At 40.4% G+C, this 25,170-nt stretch overlaps 1 protein-coding gene across 1 annotated transcript in view; it reads right to left on the bottom strand.

Annotated features, from left to right (window-relative positions):
- LOC149302698 (zinc finger protein 40-like) overlaps window positions 1–4,562 on the bottom strand; it is a 33,407-nt gene extending 28,845 nt beyond the window's left edge. Inside the window, exon 1 of the mRNA XM_089482317.1 lies at window positions 4,538–4,562. Coding sequence (XP_089338443.1) covers window positions 4,538–4,562 — 25 coding nt within the window. The remainder of the gene's footprint in view (window positions 1–4,537) is intronic.
- Between the last annotated feature and the right edge of the window lie 20,608 nt (window positions 4,563–25,170).

Raw genomic sequence — 25,170 nt, 5'->3', positions numbered from 1 at the left:
ACAACTCATTCTAGGAATACTGTCTTCACCTAATATTGCAAACATCCTGGTGTGCTCATTCTACTTTCATAGTATTTGCTGGCTGAAAAATACAAACCTTTATTTGGAAGTTATGTATAGGTGTACTGTACACACGCACACTCACACTCACTAAAAAGCGCACTGTGGTTGGCACTTCATAAAGCATGGTGAACTCTGGAAAATCCAACTCAATATGCATTTTAGTGCCTTTCTCAACCATACGTTTGCCTTTACTTGCATACAACAATGGACTCTAATATCACTCTGCACACTCTCACCACTGGAACTTCCGGTTTGTCCCAGTGAGCCACAATTCATTGCTGCAACCGAAGCTAACTCCACTTACTGCAGTTTCCACTAGCTTCGTCCACTGCACTCATGGAGTTCTAGACACATATGCACTCCACAATAACTGCTAGCCTAGGTTGTGCACAGAATCAAAATGAAAAGACAACTTCCTTCTGCAGGTTATTACTGCGAAAGATGGTTCTATCTGGGGGGAAAAAACCTTTACACACCAGAATAGCAGTACAGATAATATGAATTGTCCAGAGAGAAATAGACATTAGAATTTAGCACAAGATCAAAAAATCTAGGAGCTATCTTTTTTTAATTGGCGTCATACAGATATAACGTACGGGAAGGGAAAAGAACACAGAAATTCATGAAATCACTAGATGGAAACATGTGGAAAGAATAAAAAATGTGATACAAGGAATCTAATACAGCATTATCCTAGTGGCATATAGTATGATTAACCTCTTAAGGACAGGGGCTTTAAAAAAAGTTGTTTTAACATTGCTTAGATCATATCATCTATTTTACTATAATATACCGTATTTGCTTGATTATAAGATGAGGTTTTTTCCAGAGCAAATGCTCTGAAAAATACCCCTCGTCTTATAATCGGGGCCGTCTTATAATCAGACCTCAAATAGGTCTGACTATGAGACTAAGATCCAGATCCCCTGGATCCTCCTGTGTTATGCCCCCCCCCCCAAACTTACCGGGGCTTCTGAGTCCCCGGTGCTAAGTCCGGGCAGCGTGTAGAGCTCTACTCGATTCGCGTAGAGCTCTACACGCTGCCCGGACTAAGCACCGGGGACTCAGATGCAGGGGACCTAGATCCTCCTGTGCTATGCCCCCCGCCCTCAACTAACGGTGCTTCTGAGTCCCCGGTGCTAAGTCCGGGCAGCGTGTAGAGCTCTACTCGATTCGCGTAGAGCTCTACACGCTGCCCGGACTAAGCACCGGGGACTCAGATGCAGGGGACCTGGATCATCCTGTGTTATCCCCCCCCCCAACTTACCTGTGCTTCTGAGTCCCTGGTGCTTAGTCCGGGCAGCGTGTAGAGCTCTACGCGATTCGCGTAGAGCGGAAGTTGTCTACGCGAATCACGTAGAGATCTACATGCTGCCCGGACTAAGCACCGGGGGACTCAGAAGCACCGGTAAGTTGGGGGGGGGGATAACACAGGATGATCCAGGTCCCCTGCATCTGAGGGGCTCCGGTAAGTTTGGAGGAGGAGGGAGTGTTAAATGGGAGGCATAAGGCATTTCTGGAGGCAGAGTGCTCTGTGAAATGCCTTTTAACCCCCATTAATGCCACTCTGCCGCCAGAAATGCCTTTTAACCCTCTATATGCCACTCTGCCTCCTGAAATGCCCTATACCTCTTTATATGCCACTCTACCCCATAATATGCCTTTTAACCCCCTAAATGCCAGAGTGGCATATAGGGGTATAAGGCGTTTCTGGAGGCAGAGTGGGACATAGGGGGTCAAAAGGCATTTCATGGGGCACAGTGGCATATAGAGGGTTAAAAGGTGTATCATGGGGCACAGTGGCATTTAGAGGGTTAAAAGGTGTATCATGGGGCACAGTGGCATTTAGAGGGTTAAAAGGGGTATCATGGGGCACAGTGGCATATACGGGATATAAGGCATTTCTGGGGCAGAGTGGCAAGCCTGGGGGCAGATGTGCATAACTGGGGGGGGGGGGGGAGGTTGAAAAAAAAAGGAAATAAAAACAAAATATTTTTCTCAATCGTAGCTTTTATTAACAAACAATTGTTCACATAGTTTACATGAATTAACATTTACTGGTAAAACTTTTCCTATAGGGTCGTCTTATATTCAAGCTTTTTCTTTTTCATAAATTAATATTCAGATTTTGGGGGTCCTCTTATAATCAGGGTCGTCTTATAATCGAGCAAATAAGGGATATATATATATATATATATATATATATATATATATATATATATATATAGTGAATAAAAAAAAAAAAACCTATTTGAAAATCTTTTACTCATCTAAAAAAGCTAATGAAATAGCTTTTAAATAGATAAATGCTAAATAGATTTTAATAGTGTCCTGTGTTTAGAAATACCCAATGTTTCCTTGCAAGTTATAAGGCAATAAGTACAAATGGTGTATTGCTATTTCAAATCCATTTTTTCTTCTTTATTTCAAATCTGTTCATCGTGCGTCCATGTCCTATTTGGGACATCTTTGACGCTGACCCATTTAATTTACTCCATCAAACCATACATTTTTGAAAACTAGACACAGCAGGGTATTTCAAATTGTGGTATTTATAATCTGTGTTCTACCATCAGCCTTTGTCAAAGTTTGTGGTCGTTATTTTGTGTCCCCCCCCCCCACATACATTGTATTCGGGTATGAATTTACAGTTCATGGGATATGTCACATACCACCAAAATGTTTCAGCAACATCTGCTGAGTATAGTGATACCACTTATGCATATGCCTGTTAAGTTGTTTCGGGGCTAAAAGGCCACATTTGGGAAATGTGCACTTTTCAACGTGGAATTTTAAAATCTGGTCATTCTGTGCCTATCTGGGACATCTCTGATGCTAGGCAATTCAAATTAGTCCCCATCCAACCATATATTTTTGAAAACTAGATACCCCAAAGTATTTTGAATGGTATTATTTTAACACTTTCTATGCAAGGATTTTTGGAAAGATACAGCACCAATTTTCGGACTGTTAGAACATTTATTTTACATCGTTTGGGAACGGAGTGTTTTCATGTGACATCACTGTAGTCTTTTAAAAAACGTATTACATTTTTATTTTAGCGTGTTTTTTTTAAATGATTATTTTATTGTTTTTTGGTTTTTTTAACTAGGCCTGGGAAGGTTCTGGTAACTTTTACTTTGTACGGATTTTTTAGTGTGCTGAAGAATGCCTCAGTGTCGAGGTATAACAGCAACACTGCGCAAAGAAAGACAGGCACATCAGTGGTCTTTAACTATATGTTTTCTGTGATGTGCCTACATCATTGGTTGTTTAAGGGGTTAAACAGACTGCCCTTAATTTATGTAATCATGTCCAGCATGTAGAATGGAAACTTTTCATAAGGATGATCATTTGGTGAAGAACACTAAAACATTATGCAAATATTGATCAGCAAAACATAATTAAAATGATTACTGGGAGACAAACGAACAGTTCTATGAGCAACATCAGCAGATGGCATTGATACCAAAGATGTTTCTTTTTGTTGGCATCAACAAACAAGTCTGAGTATTTTGGGCGTGCCAAAGTTGGATATATGTCCAATTCTGCTTAATTACTCTTGGCAAAGACAGCTCTAGAAAACTGATAAAAACAATACATAGTATAGAACATTTTATGAAATTGTTCGTTCGGTATTAAGTATCTAAGTGCTATTTGGAAAATCTGGCATAACATTAGTATCATCCCCAATATTCCAGTTGTCCAGGTTGAGACACTTTATTTTGTGGATTTTCTTTTTGGATCTATGATAGAGGTCTGCGCTGCAAAAGCATGGTGGGCTGGTAATGAAACATCAGAGTTTAGCTGACACTAAATATATAATATTTTTTTTAGGTACACTGTCTCCCTTTGGTCTAAATAAAAATTTAGACCTAGTGGCGTCTAAGTAATGTATCCCATCCCATGGAATACTGTATCAGTAAGAGTTCGCTTATCAAATTCAGGTATAGTACTCATATGTATATCTTTGCAATACCGGCACACACTACCTGCACTGTGCTTCAATGTAACAACACAATCTACTGCCCGGGTGCCTATAGCCTGAACCATAAGGTCCAAAACAAAAGGCGAGCTAACTGAACTTTTTATGAAAGTAGAAAATCTTTTATTGGATGTTCAAGTTAAAAATGTCGACATTACGGGTTACACCATAATTCTTTATCAAGATATGTCACTCATACAAAAAGTTTAAAAACTAAACTATTAATCACTCACCTACACATATACACCTAGACACACACATTGTATTTAAAAAGAACCATTTACGGCTATTATGATATATGAAACAAAAAGGAGACTTATAATTAGCAAAATATGGTAGGCTTTTTATATATTTCTTTATTTTACAGTAATAATGAGCCAAGCATTTCCGATTTTTATTATTATGTGTTATATGTGTTCATGTTCCCAAGTTAGTGTTTCTTTAAATGTTTTTGATATTTAAATACAATTCTTTCATTACTCTACATACCTAAAGATTCCCGTAAGTAGCCCATTCGGCCACTGGGGCTTAAACATTTTTATAAAAATACTATGCAGGCAGGGTGCTTCAGAGGCAGAGGTGGCACAGGCAGGCTGCTAAAGGCGCAGAGGCATACCATGTCAATGTCTGGTTGAGTGTATAGTGATATGGGTTATGCTGTACTACTGTCAATGTCTGGCTCAGTATACAGTTATAGGAGTTATGCTGTACCATATCCGTTCAGTAAAATGTTATTTATTTAAACTTAATTTATTTCATAATTATTTTTTTCTGATTCCTAGTATTTTCAAATTGACATACAGTTTCCTTTGTATTCAGCGCTACGTAAATTGTTGGCGCTATATAATAATAAAAGATAATAATAACACATTTCCATCATATTCCCCCTCTCACATCAGCCTTATCTAAATACACCACTGCCTTGGCCTGCAAACACTCAATCCTAAAAAAGTTATCTTTATGGATTAGAAAAACATGAATCTAGGGCTGAAACAACTAATCGATAAAATCGATAATAATCAATAATGAAAATCGATTTTTTAATCGATTATAAAAAGAGGTTTTTTAATCGATTATAAAAAGAGGTTTTTTTCAGAGCAAATGCTCTGAAAAACTCCTCTCCTTATATAATCCGACCTCAAACAGAGATCGGATTATAATACTAGAATCCAGATCCCCCGCAACGCTGCAGGGGACCTGGATTCCCCTCACTGTCGGCCGGTCTCTCACTTCTGTCTCTCTCCCCCCTCCCATACACCCCTCTGACTCCTCCCCCCTCCCATACATCATTCTGCCTCTCTCCCGACTCGTTACTGACGGGCACTTTCACTGCAGCCTCAGCGTAAGTGAAGGGCACTAATGGAGGCTGGCTGTGCGCATCGTGCAGACCCCCACCGGCTGACAGAGAATCATCCTCTCTGTCAGCCGGTGGGGGTCTGCATCGCACAGACAGCCTCCGTTACTCACCTTCACTTACGCTGAGGCTTCTATGAAGCTGCAGTGAACGTGCCTGTCAGTAACGGAGCCAGGTAGAGAGGCAAAGCGGTGTATTGGAGGGGGGAGGAGTCAGAGGGGTGTATGGGAGCCACCCTCCCACACACCACTCTGGCTCCTCCCACTCCCACACGTCTTGAGAATGGCTCCCTGGTGTCTTGTGAACCTCCGTTGCTGACAGGAGGCAGAGTGGAGTATGGGAGGGGGGAGGAGCCAAAGTGGTGTATGGGAGGGGGAGGAGCCAGAGTGGTGTATGGGAGGGGGAGGAGCCAGAGTGGTGTATGGGAGGGGGGAGGAGGCAGAGTGGAGTATGGGATGGGGGAGGAGGCAGAGTGGTGTATGGGAGGGGGAGGAGCCAGAGTGGTGTATGGGTGAGTTATAGTGGTGTATGGGGGGTATTATGAATTTCAGGGCATATAGGGGGTATAAGGCATATCGATATTAGGCATATCAGGGGGGCATAAAACATATCTGGGGGTAAAAGGTATATCACCGGGCTCAGTGGCATATAGGGGGTATAAGGTATATCGATATTAGGCATATCAGGGGGGGCATAAAACATATCTAGGGGTAAAAGGTATATCGGGGGCTCAGTTGCATATCACTGGCATATAAGGAGTATAAGGCATATAAGGGGCACAGTGGCATATCAGGGGGCACAGTGGAATCTGGCATATACGAGGTATAAGGCATATATGGGGGCAGAGTGGCAAGCTGGGGGTCAGATGTGCATAACTGGGGGCAGTTTGGTAAATAAAAAAAAATTTAAACAAGGCTTTCTTCTCATAGTTTTATGAAAAAATATGAAAAATAGTTAACATATGAATTAATATTTACTAATAACTTTGCATTAAAACCTAGTTAGAGAAACACAGTGTTTGGGTTCTTGTATCTCTTATTATTATTATGTCAGTAAAATAAGAAGGTGAATAGAGAGAGAGAGAGGCCATTGCAATAAAGAGATGAAAGTGTAAATTGTACGTTTTTTATTACATTATTTAAAATTGAAAAATAATCGTTAGTTGCAGCCCTACATGAATCTGTAGACATATATGTGTGTAATTTATATATATATATATATATATATATATATATATATATATATATATATATATAAAACACTTTCAAAACTGCTGGTTACTAGCACCGGGCTTGGAATATTTGGAATGGTGTGCAATGGACTCTGTGAGTAAATATATATATATATATATATATATATGTGACAGGGCCAGGCTAGCTGGCTCATGTGTCATATGAAGTTTAGCCGGGTCACGGAGCACTTTTGTGTCCGGTTCTGTATACTGTGACCCGGTAATATATTATATTGTGTTTATTGTGTAACCGGCCCAGAGACTGATGTGGATTCAGCCCCAGCCTTCAAAGAGACGATCCTATAATCTGGCTGGGGCTCTTAATCAGCCAGCACAGCCCTGTCTGCCCAGACGGCACCCTCACTACAGGGGGGATAACACAGGTGGGGGAACCCATTGTATTCTGTAATCCCCTCACCTGATACATCCCCTGTATACTGATGGGATTTGTGATGGGATGTGGCTGATGGGATTGGGGGTTGGGTTCGGTACACATTGCATTGAGATTGTATAAAGTTCTGTGTGTTTGTAATAAAGAGAGTTCTTCTTGGTTTACTACGAATGGTGGTCTGGATGATCCGTGGATAGCTGAGTGCTATCCGTATGAGGGACTGACTGGTGATTCCTCAGCCCTCAAACAGGGGTACCCAGCCTTGGGTACGGTGACCCTGTAACAATATATATATATATATTACAAAACAACAACTTTTACTGGTTTGAAATCTGTACTTGTTTTTTTCTGTCACTGCTTTACAGCGATTATTAGCCTAAAATCATAATGTAATTTCCTGATGGTCGATATTGCAATCATTTTGTCTTTTACATGCATTAGAAATTCTAAATGTGATGGTGTTGAGATATTTGCAAGCCCATGACCTTCTTTAACTAAACCTGCTGTCACATGTGTTTGGAGTGCCAGTGGGTAATACTGTATTTGCTCAATTATAAGACGAGGTTATTTTCACTTCTGCTGGGGCTTCTATAACGGAGCGCCGGCATCACATGACCTTCTGGTGCTCATTCATATTAGCCCCAGCGGAAGTTCCGGCAGCAGCAGCGGAGGTTGTCCGTGCGCATCACACAGACCTCCACCAGCTGCCCCACTAGACACCAAGGAATCTGAAACACGGGTGACAAGTCTAGGGAAGCACTGGTAAATCAGGGGAGGGTAAGAGTGGCATATGGGGGGTTAAAAGGAATATCAGGGAGGGAAAGTGGCAAATAGGGGATCAAGAGGCATATATGTGAGGCAGAGTGGCATATAGGGGATATAAGGCATATCTGGTGGCAGAATGGCAAATAGTGGGTCAAGAGACATATCTAGGAGGCAGAATGGCATATAGGGGGGTTAAAAGGCATATCTGGGATGCAGAGTGGCATATAGGGGGTCTTATAAAAACAAAATGCATTTTTCCCAATCATCGTTTTTATTAAATGTGAAAAAATAGTTTACATGTGAATATTAATGGTAAAACTTTTTTCTTATAGGTTAGTCTTATATTCAGGCTTTCCCCCCCTAAATTAATATTCAAATTCAGGGGGGTCGTCTTATAATCAAGCAAATACAGTAATAAGAAAAACCTTTAAAATGTAAACAGTGACCGCAGATAGAGAACCATACAACCAAACACCTAGTCACAACTAATATTTCATAAGGTTTAAGCTTTTTTGTAATGCATAGAATAATTAATGTATCTTGCAAAGAAGCCAGCAAGTATATTGAGGAGTAGACAATGTATAGAACTTTGTGTTAAGTAATTTCACTAGATCAGTAAACATCTGATCCACTGGTTACTGAAAGAAGAACACAAGAAAATAATTGCTGCTTGAGAGACACTGGAAATAACTGTTACAGAAACTACTAAAAACACCACTGAACAGTGATTTTCTTTGTTTTAGTTTAACCTGTTAGGATGGTTAAAATGTGGAATAGACTGTAAAAATAGATAAGGCAATGTTGATCCAGGGTGAGTGCAACTGCCTTTGAGTTAAGAAGGTATTTCTTTTTTCCCTTTGAGATGACATTATTGATTCAGGGGGTGGGGGTGGGGGGGTTGCATTCTTCCAGATCAATTAATGAGTTTGTAGAATGGTTGAACTTGATGGATGAAGCTTTGGAAATCAGAACTAACTAGCAGCATCAAGTCACTGTTTTATGTTCAGGGTGAGGGAGTTGTGTTTGGCTCTGTCCACACCCAGGACCATCTCTGATCCCAATCCAATTCTGTTATTTTTGATAGCCCTGCCACCTTAACCTGGACACACCCCATTTCCTGCCTACTCCACATAGCAGGAGGAGAGCATCAGGAGAACAGACCTTGGAATTGTCGGTGTTTGTATTTTTATTAAGAAAAAATGATATAAGGGAAACATTACCTTTATGTGGTTCCTTTGGGCAGTTCAGTTTTTTTTGTGCTTCTTCTATTTTATCTAAAATGAAACAAAGAAACAGATTATATGAAATGACAAGGAACACAAAATAACGTTAGCAGTAATAAGTAAGCACAAGTAATTCTTTCTAAAACCAACATTTTTGACTAAGCACGAAGGTTCGAAACGGCAGCTCTACTTGTTCTTACGCTGTATGCCTATACGCGGTATGCTGTATACTGCATGTAGATTTAAAATAAAGCATTTATGAAAACTGTACTAATATCCTTGTATTCCTGTGAAGTTAAAAGTTATTTCCGTTCTGTTTCTACACAATGAATCCACATGTGGACTTCCTATGGGAAATCCACGGATCAGGTATCTTTTGAAGACCACTGGGACCTTACTTACTTACTTAACAAACCCTGTAGTGCCCCATTTGTGGTGCTATAAACATTTGGTTTAGTGTTTAAGGTTTGGACTTTGCTTTCCATAATGCAATATAGAGACATCATAGCTTCCTTTAACTGCCCACACCGCATGCTAAACTGACTGGAACAATGTTGATCAGAAACACATAATTGACTTGGCAAATAATAATGGTTGGCAACAAACTACTTGACTCTAAAGTCACCTGCTAATCAGAAGTGGCTAAAGAAAAGAAAGAAAAAATAAAAATCACAAAATGACCCCAGTGTTACGAGTTGCATATAGCTCAATTAAGAAATTGAGCCTTATACTGAAGTTTCAACAGCTAATGACAACGTTTATACTCCGACTTTTTAATGCCCTTCACGTGGTAAACATATATGTAGATATTAATCGCAAGCACAAGAATATCTTTTCTCACTTAAAAAGGCACCTAAAATAGCACCTGTTACTCCTTGGCAAATGATCACTGTATATATTGTTACATTGCAAGTACTGAAAGGGCAGCCTGTCTGTAAAATACTACCCTAAACCACATTCCACTCTGGAGAAACTGTAAAAATCCACAATACAGCTATTGAAAATGTTATCCTGTGAGCTGTAACATTCGTCCCAAACGCCAGATAGAAGATAGGCTGGAAACCGTAGTACTGTTTTAAAGTGATGAGCAGTACAACAATAAAACAAAAAATGTTTTGGCAAGAGCTACACAGCTTAATCTGTGCCATTACTCCATTACAAATAATTTGTCATTCATTAAAGATGATGTTCTACCTACCCTACTGAATTTAATATAATTGTAATTAAACAAACCTTTGAAGGCATGATTCTTAGAACTGAATGCCCAAACACTCACTGAAATTATTATTATTATTATTATTTTTTTTAAAACACAGAAAATTTTGACTCTTTGCCAAGAATACCTCCTGTGCGACCCAAAAGCAAGTCTTATAGAACATGCATTGCGATGCATCTTAATGTTCAATTTCAGGATCTACTCAAGATTAGGTATTTTTATTACATTTGCTAAGTTGAATGGTAGCTTTCACGGTACACTACTGTTATTTCCAATTTTGCTCTTAGATGAAAAATACAGCCATATAATCAACACAACTTTAAGGAGGAACAAACCTCAAGACCTGAACCTACTCAACTATGAATCGGCCTATGAATGCATCCTGACAAAGTGCTCAGTTTCCTGCGTTACTGCAGCTAAATGTGGAGATGCTCATCATGCACAGGTTGTCAGGGAAAAGTGCTGGATTTGTGTCAGGAATGAATCAGATCACACACACACACGTATCCAAATTTTTAAGCAGCCGAAATGGATCACACCTCTCAGAAACCCATCTGGCATCTGTACTCTACAAAACAAAAATACTTCCAACTCTGCAACACAGCAGTGTCCTCGGGTGACTGACTTATTGTCTGTACTAGTCGTTCACATTGCTTTGAGACCAAATGAAAGATATACAGACCTAGTTGCCCCATGGCGCAGGATAAATTAAACTAGGTAGAAAAAAAAAAAGAAAGAAGAGCGAGAAGAATAGAAAGTCAAGAAAAAGAGAAAAAGAAAAAAAATACCACTGCAATTTGTTAATGTCAGTGACATTAACAAAGAACTCCAATTTCTTAGCATAAAACCCTTTATTTTAATTTTATATTCATACTGGTAATGTTGAGGGTATTGTGGGGCAGGAATATGTTTCCTGGATGTAAAGTGATTGGGAGGGTAATTATAATAAACAAATGCAAATAACAACATACATCATAATCAGGAATGATTAAAAACTTACACATTCGACTAATTAATCAATGAACTGGGTGCATCATTGTGGCTGAGAGTGGTCTGTGGGTTTGTGCATCAGTTTTGCTGAGACAGTGATTACAATTTGAAGGTAATAGGTAAGGATTTTGAGTTCATGTGATGGGCATTATAGTGTTATAGTGCGTAAAACAGTTTGATGTAGTGGGCTCCAGACAATAAAAATGTACCATTAAAAACAAAAAACATCACTGGGGAGCGGGCAAGTAAGTTTTTTGCCCTAACTAGTAAGAAAGTAAAAGTTTCTTTACTTTCAATGCAAATATTAATTGAAACTCTGTGAGTTCTGCTTGGCTTTTGCAGTTGCATTTAGCTTGGACACACAAGCGAATCCTGAGCTGGGGCGAATCTCCTAAGTGACATCTCTAAGTGAGGAGTTACAAGCAAAGAAGGAGTTAAAAAGCAAAAAGGAGTTAAAAAGCAAGAAGGAGGGTAAAGTATAAATCCTTGTGATTGCATATAATATATTTATATATATTTTGCGCCTTACTGTCTGTTTTTGCCAGTTATTGGAGCTATCCCCATTGCCAAGATGTCCTCCATGTTTGACAATGCGGTCAGGTGTACATCTTGCTCAATGTATGCAATCCTTGAGCAGCGCTTCGAGGGTGCATATTGCTGTGCGAGATGTGTGCGGGTTGCTCATTTGGAAGCACAAATCCTGAGTCTAGAGGAGCAACTGGCAACACTGAGATCTATTGACAACTTGGAGAGGAGTCTGCTGCTCACTGAGCAAGCTCTCTCGCAGGTAGAGGTGGGGGAGGATAGTGGGATGGAGGTACAGGACAGTCAGGCAGCTAGCTGGGTTACAGTTAGAAGGCGGGGTAGGGGGAAAAGCGCCAGGGAGGCTAGTCCTGATCTAGCACACCCCAACAAGTTTGCCCGGTTGGCAGATGAGGAGGATGTTAGTTCAGAGTTAGCAGTACTGCAGCAAGTCACTGCCTCTGACCACCAGAGGGGTGTCTGCTCCAGTAAGGAGGGAAGGAGGAGCGCAGGGCAGGCCAGACAGGTGCTGGTAGTGGGGGACTCAATTATTAGGGGGACAGACAGGGCGATCTGTCACAAAGACCGGGATCGCCGAACAGTGTGTTGTCTGCCTGGCGCTCGAGTTCGGCACATCGCGGATCGGGTTGACAGATTACTGGGAGGGGCTGGAGAAGACCCAGCAGTCATGGTGCACATTGGCACCAATGACAAAGTGAGAGGGAGGCGGAGTGTCCTTAAAAATGATTTCAGGGACTTAGGTAGCAAGCTTAAGGCAAGGACCTCCAAGGTAGTATTTTCTGAAATATTACCTGTACCACGTGCCACACCAGAGAGGCAGCGGGAGATTAGGGAGCTAAACAAGTGGCTCAGAAGCTGGTGTAGGAAGGAGGGGTTTGGGTTCATGGAGAACTGGGCCGACTTCTCTGTCGGATACAGGCTCTACGGTAGGGACGGGCTGCACCTCAATGGGGAGGGTGCAGCTGTGCTTGGGGAGAAGATGGTCAGAAGGGTGGAGGAGTGTTTAAACTAGGGAAAGGGGGGGAGGGAAACTACAATATAGAAGGGGAAGATAGTGTAGATAGAGAGCTGGGGCTTATAAATGTACCTGGGGGTGGAGCAGAGGGAGGGGTTAGAATAGTTAATAGGGATAGGCTTCATAGGGAAAAAAACCATACACCTCTAAATTGTATGCTTACTAATGCCAGAAGTCTGACCAATAAAACTGACGAACTGGAGTTAATAATGTCTGAAGAAAATTATGACATAGTGGGTATAACAGAGACATGGTTGGATGATAGCTATGACTGGGCGGTTAACATACAGGGTTATAGTCTATTCAGGAAGGACCGGAAAAAACGAAAAGGGGGAGGAGTTTGCCTTTATGTAAAGTCCAGCCTAAAGGCCACACTGCGGGAGAATATATGTGAGGGAAATGATAATGTGGAGTCATTATGGGTAGAAATATATGGAAAGAAAAATAATAAAATACTGATCGGGGTTTGCTATAAGCCACCAAATATAATGGAAGCAGCAGAAGATCAATTATTAAAGCAAATAAACAAGGCAGCTAATCACAATGAGGTGGTTATTATGGGGGACTTTAACTATCCCGACATAAACTGGGAAACCGAGACCTGTGAATCTCATAAAGGAAATCGGTTTCTGACTATAAGTAAGGATAATTATCTGTCCCAAATGGTACAGGACCCGACCAGAGGGGGCGCCCTACTGGACTTAATATTAACCAACAGACCTGACAGAGTAACTAATGTGCAGGTCAGGGGACATCTAGGAAATAGTGATCACAATATGATGCATTATAACTTGTCCTTCAATAAGGGAACTCTTAGAGGAGCCACAAGAACTATGCACTTTAGGAGGGCAAAGTTTGATCAACTAAGAGAAGCCCTTAACACTGTAAATTGGGAAAATGTCCTCAAAAACAAGAGTACAGACGCTCAATGGGAGATTTTTAAGAATATCTTAAATTCTCACTGTGAAAGGTACATACCGTATGGGAATAAAAGAGTCAGGAACAAGAGAAAACCAATGTGGATAAATAAAAATGTAAAGGGGGCAATAAATGGCAAAAAAAAGGCATTTAAGCTACTAAAACAGGAAGGCAGTGAGGAAGCACTAAAAAGCTATCGGGAAAAAAATAAAATATGTAAAAATCAGATAAAAGCAGCAAAATTGGAGACAGAAAGACTCATTGCCAAAGAGAGTAAAACAAACCCCAAAATGTTCTTTAACTATATAAATAGTAAAAAGGTTAACAATGAAAGCGTTGGCCCCTTAAAAAGTAATGAGGGAGAAGTTATAGACGGGGATCAGGAAAAAGCTAATCTATTAAATATATTCTTCTCTGCTGTATTCACAGAGGAAAATGAAATGCCAGGTAATATACAGCAGGATGAGATAAATGCCCCAGTACATGTCGCCTGTCTAACGCAGGAAGAAGTGCAGTGCCGCCTAAAAAAAATCAAAATAGACAAATCACCAGGTCCAGATGGCATTCACCCCCGCGTTCTAAGGGAGTTAAGTAATGTAATAGACAGACCCCTATTTCTAATATTCAAGGACTCTATAGTGACAGGGTCTGTTCCCCAGGACTGGCGCATAGCAAATGTTGTGCCAATATTCAAAAAGGGGACAAAAAGTGACCCGGGGAATTATAGGCCTGTTAGTTTAACTTCTGTTGTGTGTAAACTGTTTGAGGGTTTCCTAAGAGATGCTATTTTGGAGTATCTCAATGAAAATAAGTGTATGACTCCATATCAGCATGGGTTTACAAGGGATCGGTCCTGTCAAACTAACCTGATCAGCTTTTATGAGGAGGTGAGCTCAAGACTGGATCGGGGTGAATCGCTGGATGTCGTATATCTTGATTTTTCCAAAGCATTTGATACGGTGCCACATAAAAGGCTCGTACATAAAATGAGAATGCTTGGGCTGGGGGAGAATGTGTGTATGTGGGTAAGTAACTGGCTCAGTGATAGGAAACAGAGGGTGGTTATTAATGGTACATACTCTGAGTGGGTGACTGTTGCTAGTGGGGTACCACAGGGGTCAGTTTTGGGTCCTATTCTTTTTAATATATTTATTAATGACCTTGTAGAGGGATTGTATAGTAAAGTATCAATCTTTGCAGACGATACTAAGCTCTGTAACGTGGTTAACACAACAGAGGACAGCGCACGATTACAAATGGATCTGCATAGGTTGGAGGCTTGGGCTGGGATGTGGCAGATGAGGTTCAACACAGATAAATGTAAGGTTATGCACATGGGGAAGAAAAATCCAGGCTGGGAATATGTATTAAATGGGAAAACACTGGGGACGACTGACATGGAAAAGGACTTAGGAGTTTTAGTTAACAGTAAATTTACCTGTAGCGACCAGTGTCAGGCAGCTGCTGCTAAGGCAAATAAAATCATGGGGTGCATCAAAAGGGGCATAGATGCCCACGACAAGGAAATAATTCTACCCCTGTACAAGACACTAGTCAGACCACACATGGAATACTGTGTACAGTACTGGGCACCAGTGTACAAGAAAGATATAGTGGAGCTGGAGAGGGTTCAAAGACGGGCAACCAGAGTAATAAGGGGAATGGGAGGACTACAGTACCCAGAAAGATTATCAGAATTGGGGTTATTTAGTTTGGAAAAAAGACAGCTTAGGGGGGACTTAATAACTATGTATAAATATATAAGGGGACAGTACAGAGATCACTCCCAGGACCTATTTATACCCAGGACTGTATCTATAACAAGGGGACATCCTCTACGGCTGGAGGAAAGAAGGTTTCTACACCAGCACAGACGGGGGTTCTTTACAGTAAGAGCGGTGAGATTATGGAACTCTCTGCCAGAGGAAGTGGTGATGGTAAACTCAATAAAAGAGTTCAAAAGGCGCCTGGACGTGTTTCTTGAAAGCAATAATATTACAAGTTATCGATATTAGACAGAATAGGGACAGAACGTTGATCCAGGGATTTATTCTGATTGCCATATTTGGAGTCGGGAAGGAATTTTCCCCCTGGTATGGGGCAATTGGCATCTGCTTCATAAGGGTTTTTTGCCTTCCTCTGGATCAACACAGTAGGGACACAATATGTATATAGGTTGAACTTGATGGACTTTGGTCTTTTTTCAACCTTATGAACTATGTTACTATGTTACTATGTATCCTCATTTGCAATGGGCAGCAATTCTTGTCAGTCTTATCAGTGCCGACTCCTAGAACCTAAAAAATATTTGCCTGCCAGGAGTATTTTACACTAAAGATATGCACTAAGTATACTAGATGTTTGACTGCAATAGCCACCTTGTTTATTATTGGTAGCTTATCCATTTTTTTCATCAGATCTTCATCATCAGGAGCAACAGCTACTTAAAAACGTCTGCAGTTATTGGGCATCTAATAATGCTTCTTGTTCTCTCGATCCATCCTGAGGAAGTCTGCTAGATAAATTCATTGCTTGAAGCATCCAGCATTTCCCAGAAGATATAGGTGAGAATTAGGTATGTGCGTGTTTTTTTTTTTGTTTTTTTTTTTAAAGCTGTGAAGTGTTTTCCTAACAAGTAAGTTCTTCATTTTGTTGGAACTGCTGATGCTGTTAGCAAGTTAATCTCTAAGTGAGTAGGTGTAATAACCGACAAAGCCATACATCACTGGTACAGAAAAATAAAATAAAAAAAAAAGAAGCCCAGGCCTCCCACCCCTATATGACGGATGTGGATATATTAACCATTTCAGTGCAACTTGTTCAGTTAACGCCAATATATAGCATGACGTATCAAAGTGACAAAATCTTGTTATGGAATGTGTGACCGAGTCATCTATCAATCCCACAAATTGAAGAATTAAGTGAAGAATGCTCCTTTGTAACCATGTCTATTAGTGATATTTATCAAATATCAGAGCCCATGACAAATGTAAACTATAATAATGGAAATTAATTGCACTAATTGAGCTGGATATTCATTATTCAAGATACCCTCCCCCAAAGGCAAATTAGTTGATCAGTGTTTTTGTTTTTTTTTGTTTTTTTTAACATTTTGCATTATTGGTATTTTCTAAAAGAAAGTTATACAAGCTTTTTGTATGACAGCTTTAGCTATACATCTTCTGCCTGCCAGCCTTTGGCGTGGTAGGAGTGTTAACCTCACATAATGCACCATTAGGGTAGACGCTCCATAACAGAAAAGATGCTATGACTGTCACCAAGGGAGATGCGTGTCCATAAGTGACAACCGCTCAGAGACTGACAATGTTAAGTAATGAAAGGAAAGAAAAAACTTGCACCCTGATACAGTATCTTGCACATGTAGCACAAATGTCCTTCTTCAAGAGTGACAGTCAACCATTGGTACTAACAGTCATCAAATCCATTCTGCCTAATGTAGCATTCCTCTTTTGTAGGAGCTCAAAAATACTGTGTATGGCAAAATGTAACTCACTTATACGTGTTTTCATTATGTGACTGATGTGCTGACGTTTAATTCATTGTTATTGCTCCAATAATCTAAATGTTTTTGTCCTACAATGCAAACAGGATAAGACTGGACTTTTGCAGTTAAAAAAAAAAAAATCCATCTTCATTATCTTTACATATGCAGCAAATGAACGCATAGTAACAGGACACCGAAAAAGACCACTAATGACCCAATGCGTTTCTTCACAAATGGACCTAATTAGTGAAACACTACATAATAAACTCCCAAAAATTAATTGGTAATTAAACAGACATGTGAAAGCTAAAAAAAACATGAGTCAAAGGAAAAAACAAACACACACACTGTTGCTAAAGTCATAAAAAGCTACACAATTTGTGCATAAATCAGTGCTAGTTTCAGCTAGCTAATTGAGCCGCTCAGGACAGTTTATATATATATGCGCAAGCCAGTAAAAGAGCTCGACCACAGTATTAACAAATAGTTTAACCACTGTCGTGTATGGTATATGCAGGAACAATTGTGATGGGATCAGTAATGCACAAATAAATCAAAATATAATTTACATGACATGAGTTTCCAGGATACAGTTAATAAGAAAGCCTAATTGACAATAGCATCATTGCAATAATATCAATGAAACGTACACAAGTAAATATACAAGTGAATCAATATCATATAGTCCATACGCGGTGGATTGACAATAATGCTTTACATTACAGGATCCTAGACAGGTGAACCAGGATCACTAGTGGGAAATAAACCAAAATTCATTTCAAGGGGACATCTAAACATATGTATATACAAAATAGGATCACTAATCGGACATAAGCAAAAGTTATTTTAAAGAGAACACCTCTCTTTGATCGCTATTGAACACAAGCAAAAAAATAAATAAATAATAATTTAGAGGGGAATAGCTAAATACATCTCATATTTAGGCAAAACATAAAAATTATACCCCGACACCGATCAGCCATAACATTATGACCACCTGCCTAATATTGTGTAGGTCCCCATTTTGCTGCCAAAACAGCCCTGACCTGTCAAGGCATGGACTCCACTAGACCTCTGAAGGTGTGCGGTGGTATGCGGCACCAAGACGTTAGCAGCAGGTCCTTTAAGTACAATAAGTTGCAAGGTGGGGCCTCCATGGATGCATCCTGGTGCTATGTATTCTCCAGGTAAAGACACACGCGCAACCGGCCATCCACGTGATGTAAAAGAAAACGTGATTCATCAGACCTGGCCACCTTCTTCCATTGCACCATGGTCCAGTTCATATGCTCACATGCCCATTGTAGGTGCTTTACGGAAATGGACACAGCAGGTACGCAGCCCCATTAACAACAAACTGTGATGCACCTCTTTCCATCAAAACCAGCATTAACTTTTTCAGCAATTTGAGATAAAGTAGCTCACGGACCAGCCTTCACCCCCCCCCATGTGCATCAATGAGCCTTGGCCGCCCATGACCCTGTCGCCGGTTCACTACTTTTCCTTCCTTGGACCACTTTTGACCACTCCAAACCAGGAACACGCCACAAAAGCTGCAGTTTTGGAGATGCTCTGACCCAGTCTAGTCATCACAGTATGGCTCTTCTCAAAGTCACTCAGATCCTTATGCTTGCCCATTTTTACCTGTTTCTAACACATCCACTTTGAGGACAAAATGTTCACTTGCTGCCTTACTTAGGTGCCATGATAACAAGCTTATCAGTGTTATTCTGATCGGTATAGATACTGTATTATACATACACATTTATCTTTTGGATAGGAAATATATATATCTCAAGATTAAAACAACTAATGGGACACAAACAAAAGCCCTTTTAAAGGGGAATAGACCCAAACAAAAACTCTATTTAAAGAAAAAAGGCCAAAGTAATTATTTCAATTTTTTTGTAACAGGAAGACAAAAATGCAATAAAAGTTAAAACTACATTCATTTGTATATATGTTATTAAAAATAGCTAGTATTCCACTCTGAGTTTAACCCCAGAGGTTTTCTTGTTTCAAGGGTAAAAATCTAAGATACCTCCCATTGACAAAGCAGTGTATGTGTCCCCCCCCCCCCCCGAGGGCAGACACACGCGTTCAATTACTTGAAACGGAGAGATACCCTGAAAAAAGCAAACATTGTTCTTGCTCCAGGTCACTAATTTAGATAAATGCCTATTAAGCTGAGCCCCTTAGCCATACCATTTTCAACACCCCCTTTGTTCATTTAAGTACACATACAATATGGACCAAATTCATGTAACTACACCATATCTGTCATTCAAACGAGATATACATGTCAATACATATATCATGAAGGTCTATTCAGCTTATTTCTAGACATTAAAAAACCCTACCCTGAAAGTGTAATGGGCCTTAGAGACAGATGACTGTAGTCATTCAGCTGACAATGGGTTTTCTACAGTTGTTTGATATCATTTAAACATTTCAGATTACTGATCCCTGGAGGAAAAGTACATCACACTTGTCAGAGAAGAGACAACGTTTGGGGATTGAATGTCTCATTTCCAAAGCATATATATATATATATAATCTTTTGGATTTATTTCTCAATGTCATATAACATTACAAAAATCATACAAACAATATATAATTTCTCTTTCTTTCTTCCGCTCAGCACATGTGCTTCAGCGCTTAGAAAGGTTGAGAGCAGGGCCGGCCGAAGACTTAACGCCGCCTGGGGCGAAGTTTAAAATGCCGCCCCCCGCCGACGCCGGGGGGGGGGGCGGCATTATCTACCCCCCCGGTACTTACCCTTAAACAGTCCTGCGGCGAGTCTCCCTGTGCTGCCACGGTGCCGGCTTGTAATGCTGAGCGCCGGAAATTCGCGTCACTTCCGGCGCTCTGCATTACAAGCCGGCACCGAGACCGAACAGGTAAACTCGCCGCAGAGGAGAGAGAGAGGGGCGCCGAGCGGGTAAGCGAAAATCACTCGGTGCCCCTCTCTCTCTCCTCCGCTTCAAAAAAAAAACAAAACAAAAAAACCGCTTGGGGCGGCAAAGTGCCGCCCCTTCTGAAGTGCCGCCTGGGGCAATTGCCCCAGTCGGCCCCATTGTAGGGCCGGCCCTGGTTGAGAGTGTATGCGCCATGCAGTGATTTGGCTTTGGTATTTCCACAAATATGCAGAATAGCCAACACGCCATTAGGAGAAGTTTGCCAAACGTTCATTCTGTTGGGTTTGTGATTTTATATTCTATACCAAATTGAACCACTCGTCTAAAGGGGTTATTTACCAAAGATGGCATTTGCAGCAGAGTTGAACTTTCAACTCTTTGGTATCTCTATGCATAATGGAGGGGGGGGCAAAGTCCTGTGAGCTTCTGCCACTGGAAGGGCTGAGCTGACCCGGTATATTGCATGGGTTTATGGGTTTAATATAAAGAGGGTTTTTAAGAAACCTCCCATATTACCTACACATTATGCAGGACCAAACCATGCCATTTTGCAGGAGCCCTTGAAAATGCATACTGATATCAGCTATTCAAATGTTCATATTCCCCCGCAAACTAATTCTTTTAGTGAGTATATCCTTAAGCGTTAAAATGAAAGATTTTACGGAGGCTTGAGTGAAACGTACCTACAAAATATTTGAGCAATACATACACGGACTCATCTTTATGTCAAAGCAAAAGAAAAGAAACTATTTTGATCGTGCATACAGTATGCATGTTTTTCTCATAATAAACAAATGCATTTTTGCATTCTTGACACATCGCACTTAACACGCTGGAGAGCACATTCCAACCAATTAACCAGCGTTCTGTGTGTATTCCGACATATGGCTTAGAATTCCTCCTCCTAAAACGGGGAAAAGGAAAATGCTGATTTTGTAGAACAGCTAGAAATCCAATAGTAAACAAGATAAAGGACAACTGAATAAAATAATTGCCCTGTTTCCAGGTGATTTAAGCATGGTGGCCCTATCGGCCAATTTTTTTAAGTTAATAATCCTGAATGTGTCCGAACGTCAAAAAGTTTAGAGAGAAAACTAGTCTCACTTAGGTCCCCTGATTTTCGATTCTGTATTAGGACAACACACAACCTGATTAAACAGCGGCTGATATTTTAAAAGGTGATATAATCACATATATAAGAGCAGAAAATAACAGATGTACACTTCCCTGCTGAAAAATCTTGGAAAGCTTAGACTGGCATTATTGGAAATGTCTAGCCTGAAAACCACGGCAGGCTGCCAATCTCTTTATGCAGTCAACACAAAGGAGCCGAGGGGAAAGTAAGGCTCGACGGAGCGGCATTACGTTCCCACACCTAGGATAGGCTGGTGCGAGAATGCTAATGTGTAAAGCCGGTGTGGTCACCCTGCGTGCTCACAGATTAGTGCTGTATGTACTGTAAGCGGCCATGGTGAAGCTAATCCCATTGCTGGCTGTGGACAGCCATATAATGCAGTTTATGCTTTTTTTTTTTTTTTTTTTTAGCACGCATTGGATACTGGATTCAAGGAAACACAGAAATTGGTTACTTCAACTGCACATGAAGAAAGAGGAAGAAGGAGAAGAAGTAGTAAAAAAAAAACTATACTATTAAATTTTTCTGCATATTCGGCAAAGCATCCTATCAATGAAGTGGTCGATTATGTTTCTAAAACTAAAATAGCGGCAAGATATTATGTATTATGTTTTTTCTAAAATTATTTTGCATTTGCATTACAAATATAATTGTTTTCTGTTTTTTTTTTTCTTTCCTTTTACCACTTACTGATACATGCTCACTAGAAGACTGTCACAACATTAATGCTCTGGAGTCCAATTTTAAATTGGTTTTACCACCTGGATTTTTTTTTTGCTTCATTAAATTCATGTTCAGAAACTGTCTACATGCGATTTACATTTTCCAAACAGCATTTTGCAGATACTAAGATTATTCTGATCCTCGCCCAAAGGCCAATTTTGCAACCTTGCGTCAAAATTACTTGCATGTAGATCCCAACATAGCAAACCTTCAGTAAACAGGTAGAATGAAATCACGTGAAGATAGAAGACAGTGACATGAATAACAATAGACAGAAACCGTTGTAAAAGCTGCTAATCATGTAATTTTATTCTCATTATTCAAATACTCAAAGCTAGAGAAATTTTGCCTTACGGGGAGGGTCATCTGCCAGACCATTTTGTTAAATGTTTGCCTTTAAGCATATGTCAAACATTGAAAGTACACATTCAAACATCAATATGTTTCACTGCTTACACTGCCTACAGCCATTCACCATTACAGACCGTATGGCAGTATGTAAAGTATGATATCTGCACTGCATTAACTTTGTATGGGACAGGGAGATTGAAAATATAGTCGTTAGCAGGATGTCCACCAATCTATACACTTCTTGAGATCAGACTGAGTTGTATGCACTAGGGACATTTTAAAATAGTCTGAATGAAGTTACGTCTACAGGATTTCTTGGTTACTGTTGCGGCTCGATGGGCCCCTCTTCCGTTGGTCAAAGTACTGTTACAGTCTATTGGGATGGAGCTAGCAATTAAGTAGGAAAGGCTCAGCGAGAGATCCTCTGGCAGGGTACAGTTCATTATCGAGACTCTTTTCTGCTGTAGAAAGCAGTGATTTGTATAAATTCAATAAAAACCTTGTTAAATATTTAGACTTTCTATTAAATATAAGAATCAACCAGAAGGCAAGAATGTAAGATCAGGGGGTTGAGTTAATATGGGAAGCCAAAATAAAACCAGTGCCTTGTCATAGTTACGACTTAGGAGAATTAAAAGGCCAGTATATATAATTGCATGACCACTGACAGGCAGTAGGTGATCTGTGCGTAAGGTGGTGGAGTGTAAAGGGAGAGTTTGCAGAAGAGTTGTGGTTTCACTTCCTTTAAAGTCTAACCCAAGTAACATTCTGCTGCAGGGAAGAGCTCACCTGGCCCTGTATAATGTATGGTTAGATAAGTGAGATTTCTTCAGTCTCTGCATACTTTGATTTGTGCATTATGCAGGGCAAACTTGCTAGTGCTACCCCCCCCTTGTAATGAATAGCAAAGTGAAGGAGCTGAAGCCACAACTCTCCTGCCAACTTCCCTTTTAGCGAATAAACCCTGGTATCTTTCTATCTTTGCTTGAAACAGTTATAATAGACCTTGCTGTAAATTACCGTATTTGCTCGATTATAAGACGACCCTGATTATAAGACGACCCCCCAAAATCTGAATATTAACTTAGGAAAAAAAGAAAAAGCCTGACTATAAGACGACCCTAAAGGAAAAAAGTTTTACCAGTAAATGTTAATTCATGTATACTATTTTTTTTAAATAAAAGCTATGATTGAGAAAAAGATTTTTTTTGTTTTTGTTTCCTTGTATTTTCCAACCTGTCCCCCAGTTATGCACATCTGCCCCCAGGCTTGCCACACCAATATGGCACTGTGGCCCATGATATGCCTTTTAACCCTCAATATGCCACTGTGCCCCATGGTATGCCCTTTGACCCCCTATGTGCCACTCTGCCTCCAGAAATGCCTTATACCCCTATATCCCATTCTGGCATTTAGGGGGTTAAAATGCATATTATGGGGCAGAGTGGCATATAGGGAGGTATAAGGCATTTCAGGAGGCAGAGTGGCATTAAGGGAGTTAAAAGGCATTGTATAGAGCACTCTGCCTCCTGAAATGCCTTATACCTCCCTATATGCCACTCTGCCCCATAATATGCCTTTTAACCCCGTAAGTGCCAGAGTGGCATATAGGGGTATAAGGCATTCCAGAAATGCCCTATGCCCCCATTTAATACACACATACACACACACACTTTTCCTGCTGTATTGCCGGGGCAGCGGGTTGACGTCTCCTTCCGCTGCAGCCGGAAGGAGGTGGAGTTGGCAGCGGGGGTTTGTCTGCGTCCGTCGCGCATACCTTCCCCGGCTGTCAGAGATCAGAGTTCCCCGCACCAGGGCCCACAAGTACATCATTTCAACTCCATACAATTTATTTCCAAGGCGTACTGAATGTAGAACAGGCTCGATGGATTTCTGTTAACATATATTCTACTGTATTACAGCATGAGCTAATTTTCTCGGAATCTCCTACGAATAGACTAGGAGTGCCTGTCCATTCACTAAACAGGAATTTGTAACAAAACATTTCTAGCGTGCTGAAATGCAAAAGAACTAATATTTGGCAGACAGTGTCTATTTTTTGATTTCTCTGCAATATTACAGTGGTATGCAGATTTCTTTGAGCTGCCCCTATAAACATTTCAGAAACAGATAAAAGAGGACTGAAAATAAACTAAGAAAGAAGAACAGAGCTCTGTCTTGAATGCCGGCTAATGTCCCACATGCAAGGAAACGTGTACTTGGGATACATTTCCCTGAGTGTTTGACACCCTTATTGAGGTGACGCAGGAGATACAATAACTGATGTTAGTGGAAGGAAGCTCTATTTTAAGTGAATCTACTTATCTTGCTGACAGACAGGGCAGTATTGCTACGGGTGAAGGCATCTTCGGCATCTTACTGTAATCTTCATGTATGTGCATAATATTCAAAATCATGCATATGTGTCCCTTTAAGCTTTCATCTGGTCCTCCTTGCCAATGGATGGAGGGGTTTTGCAGAATCCCCACAAGTACATTTGCCTCTTCTCCAAACCCATAGATCCCAGCTTCAGTGCGGACGTGTGTGAGAGGGCCGAACGAGACCTCTGCGTGTCATGATGTCCCCCTTGCAAATTTGTGGGTGTAGGGCAGATTATGCGAGAATCTGCCTGAAGTATTGTTTTAAGTCTTTCGATAATTATTAAATAACTTATAAATTTACTTATAAATGAATATGCATTCTTCTTTGGAATAGTTCCCACCATCATTAAACTGTCCCTTTAACAATTCAATGCTTGTTATTTTAATCTGAGATTGTTACATGTTGCTTTAAGATAACAAAGCCCATAGGTTGCCTAAAAACTTCTGATTAAGCCAGATCTGG

The sequence above is a fragment of the Sceloporus occidentalis genome, unplaced genomic scaffold (assembly GCF_023333645.1).
Source record: "Sceloporus occidentalis isolate IW3139 unplaced genomic scaffold, rSceOcc1.0.p SCAF_18, whole genome shotgun sequence".
Lineage (NCBI taxonomy): Eukaryota > Metazoa > Chordata > Lepidosauria > Squamata > Phrynosomatidae > Sceloporus > Sceloporus occidentalis.
This window is presented reverse-complemented; position numbering and strand designations above follow the sequence as displayed.